Genomic DNA, 18,568 nt, shown 5'->3' with positions numbered 1-18,568 from the left:
TGGAATATTTTTTAGAAATATTAGAGCTTTATTAGATGCAGCTTGAAAAGGCATGAAATGCACTGAAGTAGCACTTTGTATGTACAAGCTGGTGCAGCATTCACGCAGGAGTAATGGCATTGCGAGAAACATCCAAGACCTTGGTTCTTACATTATAGTGCCCGCAGATATAGTGCATTCTTCCTTTCCTGGGCATGACTAAAGGAGCAGAATAGTAAAACCTTATTGATACGTTCCCGGTTCATACGATTTCCCAGTTCGTACACTCAAAATCGCGGACATTAAAAATGTGTCATAAAATCACACTATATCTTTCTCAGTTTATTTGTTCTTTGAAAACACTATTTCTCGGCTACTACGTTTAAAATTGCGACAAATTCTGGTTGTATAATACGTTTATAATACGTTTATTGACCAACCGCACATGTTCAAGCATATAAGTGGGCCGAACGAGAGGGCACACGTTTTTTGTGGCAGTCACCTGCCGTGGTGGCTTCTCTGCAGTGCCTCGATGCAATGAGGCGAAGCCCCATCACCAAGAACAAAAAAAAGTTAAAACGACGTGCTAGCATCCGCGGCGGCCGTTTCTGCGGGGATGCGGTATGAAGAGGAGAAACACTGAGGTTTCTTCGCGGTGCATAAGGAAAAGGAGGCGAAGCTTCTATGAGCTACAGTGATGCACTTTTATACGAAAGAGCCGTGTCAGGGAAACGCAGCTTAAAAAGCAGAAACACTGCGACAATCAGCCGCCGTGGTTGCTTTCCCACAGTACTTGGGAGAAAAGGAGCGAAGCATTCAAAAATGACAAGGAAGAGATTTGGTTACTTTTGTCACTGCCACCGACGGACCGGCTCCGTTACGAATTTCCTTCCACGCTAAAGACAGCGCGAACGTAGACTGAATTCAGTGAACACTGGCATAGGATTTGTTCAGCTCTTGTGCCAAGAAATACCAATCAACATTTTTATAAAGTGAAATTGTCAATGAATTACATTTTAGTTACATTTCATACACAGTTATATTTCTCAAAATCAGGTGGTTTGGGTCATACGTTTTCCCAGATAATGTTTTTTCCCACAAATAAAAAACTTATCAACGAGGTTTTAGTGTATTGTTTACTTGAACAGAGACACTTTTTGGTAGCTGGTAATGTGTACATCTCCTGCTAAGCTGCAATTTTCAATTGAAGAAAAGCCAACTGGCGTGTTCCCTTTTTTGCAGATGGTACTCACCGTACATGCACACCCGTCTCCTGGAGCACAGCCCACGAAGTGACCCCACTCCAGAAGCTCTGGGTGGCAGTGAGCACTTGTCAAGTTTGTGCCGCAGAGGCCGTGCTGTTGACGTCGGATCTTCAGCATCTGGACCCTCACATCATGCAGACCGCCGTCCCATCCACGTTCTTTGTGCCACTGGCCACCACCAGGCACGACAGCTTCTTTCATTCATTATGCCTTATTTACTTGTGTAACTTGCACACCCCTAATTTATTACACGGGTTTATATAAAAAAAAAAAACTCACTCATGCATTTTACATTCCCTGCTGCAACAGACCACCAGCATGCATTCAGGTGTGCGCAAGACAGGCTTAGGAAAATCGGTGCAGCTGCGAAAGGTATGAGTAGCAAGGGGATGCCGCTATGCTGCTCTGACGTAGATGTCATTGTCATGGCCAAGCCATAGAAAATGCGTACTTGATGTGTGCAAGGGACGAGCACACTATCAGCTTTTTTGTGCAAGAGTGCGAGGCTAGGGTGCTGGAACCAGCGTGCCTTGGTTGCCTTGATACCCCCTTCCGGAGACACTATAACATGCAGGTAGAAACAAGTTGACACCATCTAAAAACCATAAACGAGACAACAAGCATATAATTGAGAGCAATTATGGCAGCAAGCAGCTGCACCGGAGCGCATCCTTTCCTGCGCGCGCCGGAATCTGAAACTACCGAACAGTTTACGGCAAGCCGAACAGCGTCTAGGCTTGCTGCTACCCAGCCGAGCTTAACACGAGGCCACTGTTATATTGCTTTCATCTGCATAAGCACATTCATGCAATCTTCATGTAACCTGTGTGCCCCCATTTTGTGGCCTTAATTCAAAGAAAAAAGTGTGCAAATTATGCAAGTAAATACAGTAGCCGACGGGTAATTCGGACTCCAATAATTCGGACTTGTAGGATATTTCGGACCTCGATGAGGCGCCGTCAGTCACCCCATAGAAGCACATACATATTTGCGATGGATATTTCGGACATCAAAAGTCTGAAAGTTAGATTTTTCGGACTAATTTCAGTCGCCTGCGGGCCAAAATTGGCCATCTTATCGGCTTTTCGCCGGCGCAAAAGGTGCCATCTTGGATTGAGGCGGATTTACGCTGCAGTTGGATTGGCTGGACATACTTTCGGTACCTCATTGTTGCCAGTAGAGGTCCCTGCTATCTCTGACACTTCGAGGTGGCAGCCGGATTGTCATCGCCGTCAACTTGATTTTGTCGCCAACATTGTCGCGAGCAGTTATCGTTTGTCCCACACATTGAAAATTGGTTGTTGGGGGAAGGAAGTTGTGCAGGAGCTATCTCGCCCGGAAGGAATAAAGGAGGGACTGAGAGAAGGAAGGAAGAAAGAGGTGCTGTTATGGAGGGCTCTGGAATAATTTCGGCCACCTGGGGATCTTTAACATAGCACAGCACACGGGCGCCTTAGCATTTCGCCTCAATCGAAACACGGTCGGGGTTCAACCCGAGTACTCCGGATCAGTAGCCGAGCGCCCTAACCACTGAGCCACCGCGGCGGGTCTCATACGTTTGCCATTCGTCGTTTCGTCACTTGGGTTCCTCTGACCGCGTCGACCGAGTGGCGCTCAGTCTTCACAAAGTTGCATCCGTTCGCTGTTCGGTGATCGCGTCTGGCGGTTCCGCTGCTTTGAACGAAAAGTGCCTTATCTTTGCGTGTGTTTTACGAGCGGTGTGGTGCACACTCGGGTTGTGGACAACATAGCCCCGCCGGGTCCGTCAAAGAAGCGTGGGAAGTATTCCAACTAAAAAATGCGGTGACCTTGCTGTATAGTGTGTACAGTGAAAGCACAACTTTGGGTTAAATACAGGCGCAAATCATTGCCAGCAAGAGAAATTTGTCGCGAGCGCCTAAAATAACTTTTTTTTTATAAGATATTATGAACAGATATGCAGAAATTTCTAATATTTGGCACTCCAATATCAGTAAGCAACAAAATGAGGTATTGCTGGATGCTGTGGACAAATACTTAACACAAGAAAATCTGCGCATGAAAATTCGTTTTTAAAGTGAAGCTGTTTATGGCCCACCTATGGTGGCAGTGGCTATGTCTAGTGTTCGCGTAAAGCATCACATGGCCAACGCAGCTCGCATGACCACAACGACACACAACAAAACTGGTGACGTCACCGTTTGAGTGTTGCGCCCCAGGTTGACCTAGTGGCTGTGCGTGACCTTACCACAATGAGGTGGCTGTGCAGGTTGTATATTTGAGAGAGATGCAGGGGTGCAAAGAGTGTGGACGCCACCGCCACTGCTAACACCCGTACAGCTTTTGGTTTAAAGTAACTTCATCATTCAATGGCAGAAAGCATATAGAACAGCTTTACTGTAATAACGCATTGCTGATTATCGTAATTGACCGCACAGTTTTCTTGTTTACAATTTATAGATGCTGTAACCCAGACATCAGCATCATTGCAACGGCTTGCCATTTTTGTTTTTAGCAGCTGACTCCTTTGATGTCGCTTGGCCATGACCTTCCACTCCTGGCTGGCAACGTGGTTGGCGTGGTTGGTGGTGGTGGCAGCAACAGGAGTTCCCTCAGCTCGGAAGGGTTCTGTGAAAATGAAGACGTGGTCGGAGACTTTCTGCTTCCTGCGGTGGCGCCTGGCATGAGGCTGTCCGGAGTGCGAGAGCCAGCAGCAGCCTGCAGCAGTAGTGCAGGCACGCCGAAAGATAGCACCACACTGACCCCTTCTGGAGTGAGTGACCCTGAAGGGGCAGCTGCCCTGGGGGAGAAATCTTCCTCACCTGAAGATGCAGACTCGGACTGGTCAGGTACCCGAGAAGGTGCCCACCAAGTCCCCGATGGGTGAGTGCATGGAGCCCAGCAGACTTGGGTGTGTGTGGGTCATGTAAGAGAACAGCATGTTAAGTAAAGAGCACTTCTATAAGTGCATTGAGACACGGTTATATTAAACTTGGATACTTGGTGTACTATTGGGGACAAAAGTGGTTTACTCCACGCAGCAAGAGCCGGAGCAACGGAAAACAGCATCGTACAGCTCAGACCATTTAAAACATAACTGCTTATAATGCGGACCGCATTATATGCAACTTTTTGTGACAACCGCTTTGCTTCCCATAGAATCAATGTATTGGCATGCCGCTTAATACGCAGCAGTGCGTAACCGAAGACTGCGTATAGTGCGGTTTCTGTAAAGCCTGGTGGCCCGCGTACTGGCGGGGGCCCGTGGGTAGCGGCGGGCGCGAGGAGTGTGCTTCCCAGATTGCGCAAGAAGGGGGCAACAGGCGGGGCGTGGGAGCGTTGTCAGCGTGGTTCAAGGCAAGGCTGAAGGCAGGAGAAGATAGAAAAAAAAAAATAGAAGTCTCAAAGCAGCCATTTTTTTTCTCTCTTGCTTCATTGCTCCACCGTTGGGCACACTGATTGGACAAATTCGAAAGCACGTGATGGCAGGGCCAGGCGAGCATGCTGAAGCAGCGGTTGGGCGGCGGCGAGCGCACGGCATGACGCTGCAAGCACTGCTCGTACCACGCGCACGTGGGGCAGCGTCTTGTCACACCTGAGCCCATGAACGAGATATGTGTCGTCGCTTGTGGTGAAAAGTTGACAACGTAGGCAGGTCAGTTGACAACATGAGTGAAGTCTACCGGCCTTGGCTGTCTTCAGTTCCGATGTCGTCTACTCCTCCGTACGCCAGGAAACGGCAAGCTCTCAAAACCAAGCAGAGCTTTGAGGGACGTTGAGAGCGGTTTGAAAAAGGCTACGGTGGCAAAAAAGTATGGTGTCGCCGACGTTACTGTGTTGGCCATTTGGAAGAACAGCGACAAGTTGCGACAACAGCCTCGCACCAGTGGCCACAGTTCGCAAGCAGGGATCCAGAGCCGTCAGCAAAACCATTGTAGACAGTCATGCACCGCATCAGTCTGCGCATTAATTCCAATTTCACGGGAGTGTTAGCTGCGGTTTTGAAAGTGAAAACTGACTTTGGCAGCCATTTTTAAAAATGGTGAAACCTTACGAAATACGGGCACATTTGGATGTGCAAAAAAAAAAAAGTTTCTGCTCACTCAGAAAAAATTTGCTGGAGCGGAATCGCGTTTCAAAAATCTTCATTGAAGGGGGAAATACTTAACTGCATTGTCTTGTATAGTTTGCTGGCAGGGAATTGGAAATGCTTCGTTGTGGCGGAACTTTTTCTGTGGCAGCGTTTGTTGTGGCAGGATTTTTTAGTTTTTGTTTTGTGATCCCTATTACCTTTGCCATCCTTCTGGTTTTGTTTTCCTGTTTTTTTTGTGTGTGTGCCTTTTGTGTTCGGAATCCATTATTTGAACTTACACAATTTCTTCTAATTTTGTGCTATTTTGGTTTTCTCCGAACTTTGATCTTGCTTTGCAGTATTAGTGTCCATGCATTTTGTCGTGTTTTTCTTTTTTCTTTTTTTTGTGTTCTCACCTATTGTTATTAGTGTTTTCGTGTGCCACCCCCTATTTAATGCCCTCTTCCAGAGAGGGTCTTTAGGGGTGCTTGAATTAATATAAAAATAAATTGTCATTTTTTTTCTTTGTTAAAGCTAGGTTTAACTGTATCATATGCTTTGAGGTGGGATGTAAAATGCCATTTCTTTTGCTCATTACTTTCATGCACAATCTTCAAATGGCAGCTTACACAAAAGAACATTTTTTTTTCTTATTTATTGCAATTATTTCATCGCGTACGTTACCATCACTGCGTACAGCACTTCTGTGTAAGACCTGCCTGCCTTTGTTCACTCCAAAAACATTAAATGTCACAGCAGCCATTTAATATGCTCAGCCGTACCTTGGAGCAGTATGTCGTTAGAGTGAGTAGTGCTTGATACTGTGATGCTTTTGTAACATCGTTATTACTTGTGTTATCGCTTCTCGTTTCTAAAACAAACTTCTTGAATTTACCGACACACTAAGCCAATTGTGAAGAGTTTTACAGTCATCAACAGTTAGCTGAAATTGTCATTCTTGAAAAAGTTGGTGGTGGCAAAAACACTATAGTGCAACATATCCTTATTCCAGTGGGTGCCTTTAGCTTTGTGCACCGTAAACTCCACTATCCTGATAGTGCATTTTCATGTAGAAATCAGATTTAACCCTTTGTGGGACTATGGGACTTGCACATCCCACTTCGTTCTCCATACTAAAGGGCTCATAAGTGGCAGTGGGATGTATCTGTCCCACTTATGCTTTGCTTCCACCTATCTTAAGGCTTCAGTGATGTTTAAAAATGGTTCAGCTGCGTTCACTAGATGAGGTTGCGAGTTCAGACCTTGAAACTTCACATTGAGTAAAGCTGAAGTCTGGGCAAGTTGGTAAGCATTCATGGTGGGTGAACAGCGCAACAAAGGTGGGAGAAAGGCAAGACAAGCGCTGTCTTGGCTTTGTCCCACCTTTGTTGCGCTGTCCACCCACCTTGAAACTTCGTTCTTTTTTTCTGGTGCCTTGCAAGTTTTTGGCTATAGTATTCGATCTGGCAAAAAGAAACAATAAAATGCCCAATGAGCGATTCCTTTTTTCTGCATAGAGAGGAACAACTCTAGTAATGTAAGAAGGAAAATTCCTCCAAGGTGGCGCTTCTTGTCCTACGGCATCACCACGCTTGGCCTGTGGCGGCGATACCTGTATTTTGGTTCTTGCTATTTTCTACCTTACAAGAGCTTTGTTTTCAGTTAGAGCGGCGTTTTTGTGATCAGGAGCTGGTATTCTATCGATACAAGCCAACTTCAATTTCTCCTCAGTGTCCCTTTTAAGAGTTGTGGCATGTACAGCAATGCAACTTGTCCACAAAATTTCTCGCGAAAAGGGCAGATTATGGTAGGGGATAGATTTTACAGAGTAATGCAACTCTTGAACCAGAAATTACGGTATCTATGCAATGACTGTCCAACGTTTTAATGGTCAATGGAGAACAGGCTGTCAGGCTTGGTAGCTTTTGTGCTGCAGTGAAAACATAAAAATGTGTGTGTGCTGTATGGATGTTGTTTACTCTGAACCTCATATTAATGCTAGGCCTAGGTTATATAAGAGCTTGGTGGGATATGGTGTTGCCACTATATTTCTGTGAAAGCATAGTGCAAGTGTTGCTTTGTGTTAACATTTTGATGCATTCTAACAGTGCTCACATATCACCCCCAAACATTTTTCTCGTTTATTGTTACAGCTTTACAGAGCAGTTCTGTTTTTTTCATTAGGAATTGCAGCATCGATGTGAGAAGCGATGATCGAGTAACTGCCGGCGAGGAGTACCATGTCTATTACTTCACCTCACAAGGAAAGGCCACAAGTGGGGACAAAAACAGGGACCTCAGGGTTCCAGACGAGGACTGCTTGCCTGTCCAAATCAAAAAGATTGAAGATCCATTTGAGGCAAGCTGTTTTCCTTGCATTGTGGTGAAAACTTGCTATTTGCATGTCATTAGGCATGGAAGAACAGTCAAGAAAAGGTGTGCAGTTGTTTAATTCATTAAAATCACCAAGTCTGAATGATGTGCAATTGCTTTCTTTTGGGTACAGTGAACTTGCTGTGCACAAAATGCAGTTTCTTTTGACCATTCAAGACTTCTTCTGCCTGACAGATCCTCTTCGCTCGTGCGGAAGCACTGCATGCCCATGGTCACACCCAGGAGGCCAGTAAGCTGGCAGTGAGGCTGGCACATGAGCTATTGGCTCATCCACCCAGCCTAGAAGTAGAAGGATTGGTGGCATCAGCCCAACCTGGGAAAACAACAGGCAATCGTCGAGGTCGTCGATTCAACCCAGCCTGGCACCAGGTTTGTACCTCAAGCATTCGTAATATGAGGTATCGCAATACCAGGATGGCCCACGTGGTAGCAATTTTGTTTTATGCGGTAGTAGTTAAAAAAATAGTGCCTCTTGAAGTTTTTGTCGTTGCACACAAAAATTGATTCCAGGCAAGTTGCAGGGACACATACAGTAGAATCTCAATTACACGAATCTCACAGGGTCCTAAAAAATATTTGTCATCTGAACTTCAAAAAAACGAATAAAATCCACAAGCAGGATCACACTAAATGTGTTCACACAGATCTGTTTACAATTGATGGCAGTTATTTACAGCCATGCACCACTGCTTAGTGCTCGCGATGCATATGACGCGTCGGCGATGTGCAGGCAACGCTTAGTGCTTGAGAGTGCAGTCATGGCTTGCACATTCATATTGTTCGTAGTGCTGCAGGAATGTGTTCTGTAACCCAAATTTTTGGACACTATACAGAATGCTCTCTGGCCGGGCAATTTCACGAATTTGTATCAGCCATGATAGTATCATCATGAGCCTACTGTAATATTCAAGTGCAAATGATATCTTGTAAATGACCTTATTTTAGAATGAAAAAACATTGTTCTGTGCCTTACTGCATAGGGACCGCTATGTAGCTAATTTTTGTTTGTGCTCACCACACTGTTTATTCCATTCCTAAATGTAAATATTATACTGTATTTATTTGAATGTAACGAGAGTTTTTTTCCCATATTTTTTCCCCTTAAAGTCTACCCTCACGTTATAATCCAATACTGCACTTCGATTGGCCTATAGCAGTGCCGTGGTGCAGCCATTTCAAGCAATCAGCTTGGTTTCGGTTCCCGCAGTTTTGCAGTCTTATGCTGGCAACATGGGTACCACGGAACCCAAATCCTCATCCATCCAAAGTCAAAGTGTTGTTCTCTATCATTTTTTGTGTTTGTTGCGACCTCGCGCTCAGTTCGTCATTGCATCGTGTTCTTGTGGCGTCGCTCGCGGTGTATTGATTCAGTGTACACAATGGCAATGCGTCGTGCTCAGTACGACGGTCGTTTTAAGAGAAAAGCGATCCTGTTAGCTGAAAAGGTCGAGAATTCTGCGTCAGCTCGAAGACTTGACCTCAACGAGTCAACCATCCACAGATGGCGGCTGCAGCGGGAGGGGCTTTTTAATTGTGCGCCCGACCACAAAGGATTTCGAGGGCCTCGCCACGGCCATCACGTCGAGCTGCAGAAAAAAGTGGCAGACATAAGACTTAATTATCGAGCAGCACAACCGTCTCATTGGGGTCAGTGTCGAGCTGATTCGTTGGAAAGTTAGACATTGCTCGGGAGATGGGAAGCTCAGAGCAATTCGTGGGTGGGCTCAAACTTTCATGAAGAGAAATGGATTCTCTCTGCGGCGAAAAACATCGATGCGGCAGAAGTTACCGGGAGACTTTGATAGCTAAAAGGACTCAGTTTCCAAAAACTCGGCCTCCAAACGCGAGGAAGATGAATAAACATGTTGGCCACAATGTCTATTAAAGGTACTTTGTTATTAAAGGTACTTTGTTTTGCGTCCTTAAGCCTCGCGTTACAGTCGTGGTTTTATTTTTTCCCGCTGGGCAGCATGTAAAGTCGCCCCTCGCGTTACATTGAGTAAATACGGTAATTGAGTTGATTTGCACACCAATTGAAGGTTGCTTCCAGTCCTTTTCATGGCTCTTTGCCCTGCAGAAAAGGCCAATGCAAACCTTATACTGAGGTGTTTATTCAATACATTTTAAACAGTGCTGCAGTCTTTTGAAGAAGGCAACACATTCTCGTTTAGTGATATACGGTCATATTTGCGGGTGCATGTCCATTACTCACCAGCACTGCAGCTAGTCGAATGGTGGAATCTTGTACCATTTTCATAATGACTTGTGCATTAGCCATCCGATTGTTAGAAAATATATGCTTTCATATGTGACAGGCAATTATCTGATTTTGCATTTTTCGCAGCTTTTCATAGCGGGTTCCTCAGTTTTCTTGCCATCCGCAGTGGAGACCTTGGTAGCGTGCCAAGATGCTGCACGTCTTTTGAGAAGAGCTCTCATGAGAGGCGTGGCATGCTCTGCAGACGTGGCAGAATGCCAAGACATTGTGCACCCTTGGCAGACGTGCCAGCAGTGGTCTTGCTCAGCACGCTGCTGTGCACCCGGCTGCACCCCTTGTGGGGTTGGTAACGAACCCGTGCCGAAGTGTTGAGTGGCACTTCGCCCACATATCGTGGGTTCAGGGCAGAGCAAGATGAGGGCATAACCAGCGTTCGCCGCGCGGCTGCGCTCTCGCTCCGAAGGAAGGAAGGCGCAGTTATTATAGAGCACAAGTGTTTATTACACAGGAAGCTGCATTACACAACACTGCACTAATCCCCAGACCTCAGTAAAAACCCATGGCCCAGCCGCAGCACCCGAAAGCGGGCCCGCGGAGCCGCGCGCGCAATGCAAAGGCTACATACGCGCGTGACGGCACAGCCAAGGCCGATAGCATGCCGCACGGCCAACCAGATGGTTAAATCGCGCGCGACACAACACGAGGGAGGATGGGGAATGCGCGGAGCACACCTTGACGATGCAGGTCGCACGTCGATGGCTCAACGCGCGTCGTCACCCGCAATGGGCGGCGATGACGGAGAACCATCCAAATCAGGCCCTCCCGAATCCGGAGCGCCGCACAGGCGGGCGACGGGACTCCAGAGGCTCGGGCCTGGACTCAAGCGTACATACTAGGTGCGCAAGGTTACACCACCCGCGCTCTTCGTCCCCCGGCAAAGGCCGGGGCCCCCGGGAGGCGAAATCTACGCACCTTTCTGCTGCCCGAGTCGGTGGCGGTCTCCCCGCTCATTTCCCGCTCGGGCCTCTCGCCGAAACAACCCCCCCGCTGTCACTGGGAGTGACCCAATGGGGACGCGAGGTCGAAGCGGGAACAACGGAAGGGAGGGTGATTTACAGCGGTTCTTCAACAGAGCTTCCCTTGGAAAGAAGGACAAGCAGCGCGGCCGCCTGCATTCCGCTCGCGGACGCCCCACGGGGGGTCTCTAACGAGCAAACGGCAGCAGCGGACGCTCACTCCGATCGCTCAAGAGGCCCAATCCCCACACACTGTATGGTTCGAAAGCCGGCAAGCACTTCATCATTGGAGATGAGCATAGCAGTTTAAACCAGAGCGCTGTAAAGCGTCATCTACACTGAAGTGCTCTGAAGGAAGCTGGACCCTCACACCCCCTAGTGATTTGGCGAGCTCGAGAGAAAGGCTAAAATGCCTAACCCCTTTCCATAGCTAAGACTTAAACATTCACATTACACACTCGTAGCCATTCTGAGAATTTTTTTTTAGCCTCGCGTAAAAAACTCGCACATGACCTTCAAGGCAGGCGTTCAGCATGTTCGCTTTATCAAGCCACAATTGGCCGGCGCTGCCAGCCATCATTGAACCGACAGATTTCGTCGTGATACAGTAATAAACACCTTTTGAAGTGAATGATGCTAAACTCTAGGAGCACGAATGTGTCAAACTGTTGATAGGACATGTATGAAATTTCGACTCTCCCAAAAAAATCTGTTGAAATTTTTTCCCGATAATGAACCCTCCCCCCAAATTGATGTCAACATCTCTGGGAAAAGAGTGGGTTCATTATGCAAGCGTACACGGTATTTGTAGAGATGTGCATTTTTCATGAAAATTTTACTTGTTCAGTGGCTGTGCTCTTTGTTCTCCATCATTTTCCTTGAATAGACAGTCTTGAGTTTCATTTCTGGTTGGCCCAGAATGTATAGTCCCCAGTTTTCATATCAGCTGGGTCGAACACTTACTAATAGGGGTGTGCGAATATTGAAATTTTCGAATACGAATATGAAGAAAAAATGGCTTTGAATATCGAATCGAGTATCAAATATCTGGTCAGCACAAAAAAATAAATTCAGAAAAGATGAACAAGCAAACATTGTTGCTCATATTTTTTTCAAAATAGTGTATGGCCTTTGGTACTGAAATGAATAAAACTAGACTGCCTAAGCACCATATAAAAAAAACATGATGTGCGCAGAAATGTATACTGCTTAATTGAACAGCATAACAGTATCCAAACTGTATTTCATGGTCATGCAAAATGAAATCCATAACATGACAAGACAGGAAACAAAAATAACATGACGGCTAGTAAAACCTTATTAATACGGAGTTCAAAAAACCGACTGAAATGCCCGAGTTATTTGAAGGTCGATTTATAAAATGCCCCTTGGCTCTGAAAAAAGAAAACTGCTGAAAATGCGGTAGTCTTATGAGGCGGCTGTAATGTGCAAACACCTGTAAACCCGTGACGAGCACCTAGTTTTGGCGTGCTGGAAGACATCACGAACGTAAGCAAGATGGGAACGTACATTGACTTCTGAATGGCGAGACTGCTTCTAAAAAGAAAAAAAATGACCAGTGACGCGTCAGTCAACTTCTGAAAGCGGCACGGAGCTGAGATTGGACTACTGGTGAATGCGCGGGCCGACAGTTGCCATTGCCACGGGCGAGTGGTGAAGCTTAGAAACCAAAACTACGCGGCCAGGTTATTTTTTTCACCTAGTGACAGGGGGCCATCCAAACGTTGTCACGCCTGCCGTTACGCCCACTTAAGAGGTGCATGGGTTACAGTGCACCATGCAATAAATAGGCGGGATTTTTACAGGATCGCTTGCCCTGTTGTGACACCTCGACTCGCCCCTTGCGAAATTCCGCAAGTAGGCTTTCCCGCATAGAGTAGTTGACCAAACCAAGAAGATGGTGGTTCTTAGAGAGTTATTAAGGTGACAGAACAAATGCCATGGGTGTGAGCATTAATTATGACATATTACGGAAGAATAAAAAAAAACGTGCTTTCACGTTGCAATTGTTTAGAAGCAGGTCGTCCATCTTGTTTGCAGTACTTGTGGCATGTGGGAAAGCCCACTTGCAGAATTTCGCACGAGGTCAAGCCTAGCGGCATCGGAATGTGATCGGTCCACGCAATAAATGATGAAGAAGAAAGAGAACAGGGCCTGTGTATTGTTTTCTTAGAACTTGAAACTCTATATTCAGATAATTTGCCCAGATATTGCAGCTTTGCCACAATTGAAGTTACGAAATTCGGCGCGGTATACGATCACTGCTGAGTATTCGGGAATATTCGATTCGTATTCGAAATTTCGAATATTCGCACACCCCTACTTACTAACAACATTGTGTGCATGCTGATATTCCTTTTAGGCACCATTTTTATTTTTGTCAAAAACAGATATTTTTCCACTTAAATGTTATATTGAGGCCTCCAGAAAGATAATTTGTTTTCCAGCACAGAATTTCAGAGGATGGTATTTTACAGGAATGTGCGAAATTTTGCAGTGTCATAATTGATCAAAATAGCAAAATTGAAATGCCAGGAATTGTCATGTAAACAACCCTAGGGTCCTGGAATTTTGTTTCTAAGATGCACATTACACTTCAAGTGAAAAAAAGAAATGTGAGGGTTTTAACATAGAAAAGTGCAGCACACGCTGAGAAAAGGCTGCGAGTTCGCTGTACAGTCTACTCCCGTTAATATGAAGTTCACAGGGACCGTAAAACACTTCGAATTAAATCAACTTCTAATTAAGCACAAAAAAACAGCATCTTTATTACTGTACAGTCGAACCCGACTATATGGAACTCGTTTATATCGAAGTACCCCGTATATCGAACAATTTCTGAACACCGTAGAACAAAAATAGCTGCCGCACGCGATACATTGAACTTCGACACTGCAAAATTTCCCCAGAAGTTGGCTTTCCCGCGCAGCAGCCGGGCCAGCTGCCGCCACCCCCCTCCCAAAATGGTTTAGCCCAACTGTGTGTGTGTGGCGCGGCTCTCCCTCCCTCAAACAGCCACCCCCTAGAAAAAGTGGTTCGACTCATCTCTTGTTTTGTCACAGCCACGTGGCACGTGCGCCTGTGCGCATTTCAGTTGCAAGTCGCGTCCCCAGAACATAGTGCTCGTCCGCTCTGTTTAATGAGATGGCTGCCGTGAAATGGCAGATCTTGACAATATCCGCAAAGATAGAGATTATCAAAAGAGTTGAACGTGGAGAAAAGAAGCCGGATGTCGCCGCAGCGTACAACATCCCAAGAAGCACGTTGAGTAAGGTCTTGAAAAATAAGGACGACATTAGTGCTAAGGCGGACAAGAGGCCTGGTGCTACCGGCGCCCGCCGAGTACGCACGGCTGCATATGAATACGTGAAGGCAGCAGTGTACAAGTGGTTCCTTGATGTCAGGTCGCGGAACGTCCTTGTTTCTGGCCCCATGATTGAGCAGAAAGTGAAGGATTTCGCTTTCATACTGAACAGACCCGACTTCAAAGGCGGTTCAGGTTGGCTGCAGCACTTAAAAGGGCGCCACAGCATTGTTGGCCGGGCTGTCACCGGTGAAAGCTGCGCGGTGGACGTCAGCAGCGTGCAAAAATGGATTGACGGAAATTGGAGCGACATCACGGCAAGATATCATCCCCGCGATATATTTAACGCCAATGAGACAGCCTTGTTCTGGCAAATGCTGCCCAGCAAAACGCTGGCGTATCATGATAAGTCCCACGGCGGGAAAGTTAAAGCACGAATATCGGTGTTGCTTGCCACCAACGTCGATGGATCGAGCAAGCTTCGACCACTTGTGATCGGCAAGAGCAAATCGCCGTGATGCCTGAAGAATGCACTCTCTGTTCTGGTGACTTACGTGTCCAACGGAAAAGCTTGGATGACAAGCGAAGTTTTTGGCAAGTAGCTGAAGTCCTGGGACGACGACCTGGTAAGCAAAGGCAGAAAGTTCTGCTTACTCGTTGATAATTGTACTGCTCACCATTGTAAGGTCAGCATCAGCAACATAGAGCTTCGCTTCCTGCTATCGAACACAACGTCGGGGCTGCAGCCTTTGGATCAAGGTGTCATTCGTGCACTGAAGGCTGGCTACAGAAAGCGCCTTGTGCAACAATTATTGCTAAGTCTCTGGGATGGGATGAGATTTGGGTGAAGGGGGACTTACAGTCGTGTAAATACAGTAATTTCGGAAGTAAAGTTTTTAAAGAAAAATAGTCTGTCATTTTGCTCTGCTTTTCTTGCGGAATTGCGCCGCTTAATGCAAGTTCTTAGATGTGCCTAACGCTTGTTCTGTGTTATCTTAGCGGCAAAAACCGCTCCACAAGAGCAAGGCCCGTAGCTGCATCGGAAGGTGTCGATTGCGGCCCGTCTTCAATGTCATCGTCGACATCGCTTTCCTGGCTTGGTTCGTGGGGTCGAACACTCCCCAGTATCTTGCTGTCCGTCAGCACACCACACATTTCAGCTGCAACATCTACGGTGACATAACCTTCAAAATGGTTGTCATCGAAGCTTTATCAAAGTCTGTGCCGTCAGACTCACTTGGTCACGCTTCTCCCGATGGGCTAGCAGAGGCATCTTCTGAAGCAGTTATCACAAAACAGCAAGCCCTGAAGCAGTTGGCGATGGTGTCTCGTTTGACGCGTTCCCATGCTCGCGCTAGCATGTATATGGCACTCAGTAGATTCACCTCATATTTTGAGGAGTTATTCAGAAGCAGCGCACTCGAGGAGGTGGTGCCTATATAGGACCAACCTTCTTGATGATGCCCTGGTCCATCGGCTGCAAAACAGATGTGTTTGCAGGTGCCATGCATACAGCACTGAAGGCTGGCATTGCCATTGGTCCACAAGAAACATCTTGCGTTTTGAGGAAGCAAACCTGTGATCTAGTGATCTACTTTGGTTATCCAACTCCTGGCAATTTCGGTCGTCATCCAATCCTCCTTGTTTGATGCATAATGCACAGGAAGCATCTTCATGCCTTTGAATCCTGTTGGCTTGTTGGGTTTCCTACCCGAAGCAGGCGATATCGTTTTGTGCCAGTCATGTTTGCTGCGACGGGCACTGACACACTTTCCTTGCTGCTTTTGACCCCAGCACAATCATCATCCTTGAAGCCGGGGTCTTGTCTGGTTGCAGCCGGAACAAAAGTGCAGCTACATCTGTGTTAAACACGTCTTCTGGTTTGTATTCATATAGGTATTCATGCAACTTTCCTTCCTTCCACGTTGTCCACGTTTCCTGGTTCACCGATGCCTTTCTCCACGCAAGCTCTTAAAAACCAGGTCATGACGATCATTAAAATGTGTCAGCCATTCATTGAAGAAAACGGTCGTCTATCCCCAACATTACTGCAAGCGACCGGCCTTTCACAGCAACTACTTCACCGCTGAGAGGAAGGTTGTTGTTTTGTGCTTCCCGGATCCATACCAGCACCTTAAGTGCCGGTGCGCATCTGTTTCCAATACATCTTGAACTGGTCGTGCTCGAAACCATTCAGTTATTCTTGATAAAGCTGGAAAACTTGTTTGGCTTGATCCCGTATTTCCACGCAATTCCTTGCTTGGTGGCTCCTCCCTTTTCTACTTCTTTCAAAATCTCGACTTTCGTTTCCAGATCGAGCGTGCAATAAGACCCATGAGTTGCCATGATTACCCGCGTCGTGACTACAGTCGAAATCCGAAGTGTGGAATCATACACGGAACAGGCAAGCCAACGCGCTGCTGACACTGCAACAGACACTCGATGAAAGTGACGTGGCTGGCATGCCTCGCCTTGACGCACGCTTCAAGCCTAAGCCAATCCCAACTGCTTGCAGTGTGCGGTGCTGCAGGTGGCTATGGCAGCTGTAGCAAAGAATAATGCCGCCGCTTCAGAAACGATGGTGCTGTGGATGGTTGCGATGGCGATGACACCAGCACGGAGCTGCAGTGGCATTTGAAAAATTGCGCATTCTATAGACATATTCAAAAGAGGTCCATGGGCGCCGTCATATTGGGCACAGGGCTGTGCTTGTAGTACAGGAAAGAGTTGTGGATTAAGCTCCCCCCCATGTTCTCCGCACAGCCCAGAAAACCGGTTTTCCCGAGGGTCGTGAAAAGGTCTATTAGAAAATGACTGTCGCCTTGAGCCTCTTGGCTAAAAAACTTCTAAATAAACAATACTATAGGCTTCTAACTTCCAGTTATTGAGAGATTTTTTCTATAAGATTACGTGCAAAACTGACAGAACCAACACTTCTGATTAACTGAAAATTCCAAGTAAGCGGCTTCGAATTATCGGGAGTCGACTGTGTACACAATTTTGTACTAAGCGCCTTAAAGGGATATGACAGTTTTCGGCCCCTTTAATCTTTTTCTGATATGTGGGTTTTGCCATGCTCTTAGGCGGTCATTTTCTCTTATCTTCATTTGCCCTTTACATTGCTTCAATTTATACTTTGTCAAAGGGGTAGGCAGAGATAAAAGTGAGGGCATCTTGCTGTTTTGTGGGACTTAAGTTAATGTGATGTGGGTTTTAGCAACTGCGGGTATAACATGCATCCACTCTATTTTCTCAGGTGAGCCTCTTGGCTTCGGCAACATTGGCCAAGGCAGCTTTCTTGTGCCAAGTGCTGGGTGAAAACCCAGAGCACCATCACCTGGCCTTTCGCATTGGGCTCTTTGGACTGGAAATGTCTCGGCCGCCAGCCTCAACAAAAGCACTTGAGGCAAGTTCTTCTTGGGTGGCTGTCGAGCCATATTTTTGTTGTAGTCGGGTGCTTCTAGCTGACTGCGAGCTAACATGACTAATTGCTTGCATTCACTATGAAGCTTAGAGACAAGCATAACTCCACTAGTGCCTATTTAGCAGGTATTTACTTCAGAGTACATGGTCATTTCATATTTGAAAAAAAAAATTTCAAAAGAACTCAGATGTGTTTAAAAAACCTGATCTTGATGTTTGATTAGCTGTGCTTCGCATTCTGTGAATCACTATTTTACCCGTAATAGTTCAAAAAATGGATATGTACAGTCGGGCCTCGTTAATATGGACACTTTGGTTCCCATGCAAAAGTGTATAAAGTGAGTGGGTCGTAATAACAAATCGTGAAGAAATATAAATAAAATCTGCTTATTCAGAAAAAAACACTTAGACATTAATATCTGCTTCTGTGCATAGTGATGGGCAGTGAAGTGGAAATTAGACGAAATTCTTAGAAGTTCTTAATGTATTATTCTGATCACCGCTGTATCTAAATTGATGCAGTTTCAAGTGCTTAGCAGTCTATGAAACACATTATAATGTCCCATGGCATGGTCACCTATCTTCTACTACAACTGTTCACACAACATAAGCCTCTAATACATATAGTATGTGCTCAGTCGGCTGACAGCTGCATAATACGGCTTTCAATATAGTGCAAGCTGCTGAGAGAGTTTATTCAATCAGAGATGCAAAGTGCTAAATTTAAGGACCGTTGACCGGGCATTTTGCCACTGTAAAGATTATAAAACCACACAAAAAGGGCCATCATTCAGGTATCTGCACTTTCGCACTGCCTTCTGCTGATGTCCTGCATTCAGAATACAGTAACACCTCATTAATTCGAACTCATTAGGACCACGAAAAATATTTGAATTA

At 46.1% G+C, this 18,568-nt stretch overlaps 1 protein-coding gene across 2 annotated transcripts in view; it reads left to right on the top strand.

Moving 5' to 3' along the window:
• Positions 1 to 18,568, top strand: part of Dora (zinc finger SWIM domain-containing dorado) — a 104,229-nt gene that overhangs the window by 42,569 nt on the left and 43,092 nt on the right. The window contains exons 10-14 of one of the 2 annotated variants that reach the window (XM_077648939.1): positions 1,222 to 1,426; positions 3,742 to 4,106; positions 7,480 to 7,654; positions 7,864 to 8,058; positions 17,505 to 17,654. In XM_077648939.1, the coding sequence (XP_077505065.1) occupies positions 1,222 to 1,426; positions 3,742 to 4,106; positions 7,480 to 7,654; positions 7,864 to 8,058; positions 17,505 to 17,654 (1,090 nt within the window). Of the gene's footprint in view, positions 1 to 1,221; positions 1,427 to 3,738; positions 4,107 to 7,479; positions 7,655 to 7,863; positions 8,059 to 17,504; positions 17,655 to 18,568 lie in introns of both variants that reach the window. The other variant, XM_077648938.1, reaches the window with a different exon arrangement.

Source organism: Amblyomma americanum, chromosome 1 (assembly GCF_052857255.1).
Source record: "Amblyomma americanum isolate KBUSLIRL-KWMA chromosome 1, ASM5285725v1, whole genome shotgun sequence".
NCBI classification, from domain to species: Eukaryota; Metazoa; Arthropoda; class Arachnida; order Ixodida; family Ixodidae; genus Amblyomma; species Amblyomma americanum.
Note: the sequence above shows the minus strand (reverse complement) of the source record. Positions and strands in the feature narration are given on the sequence as shown.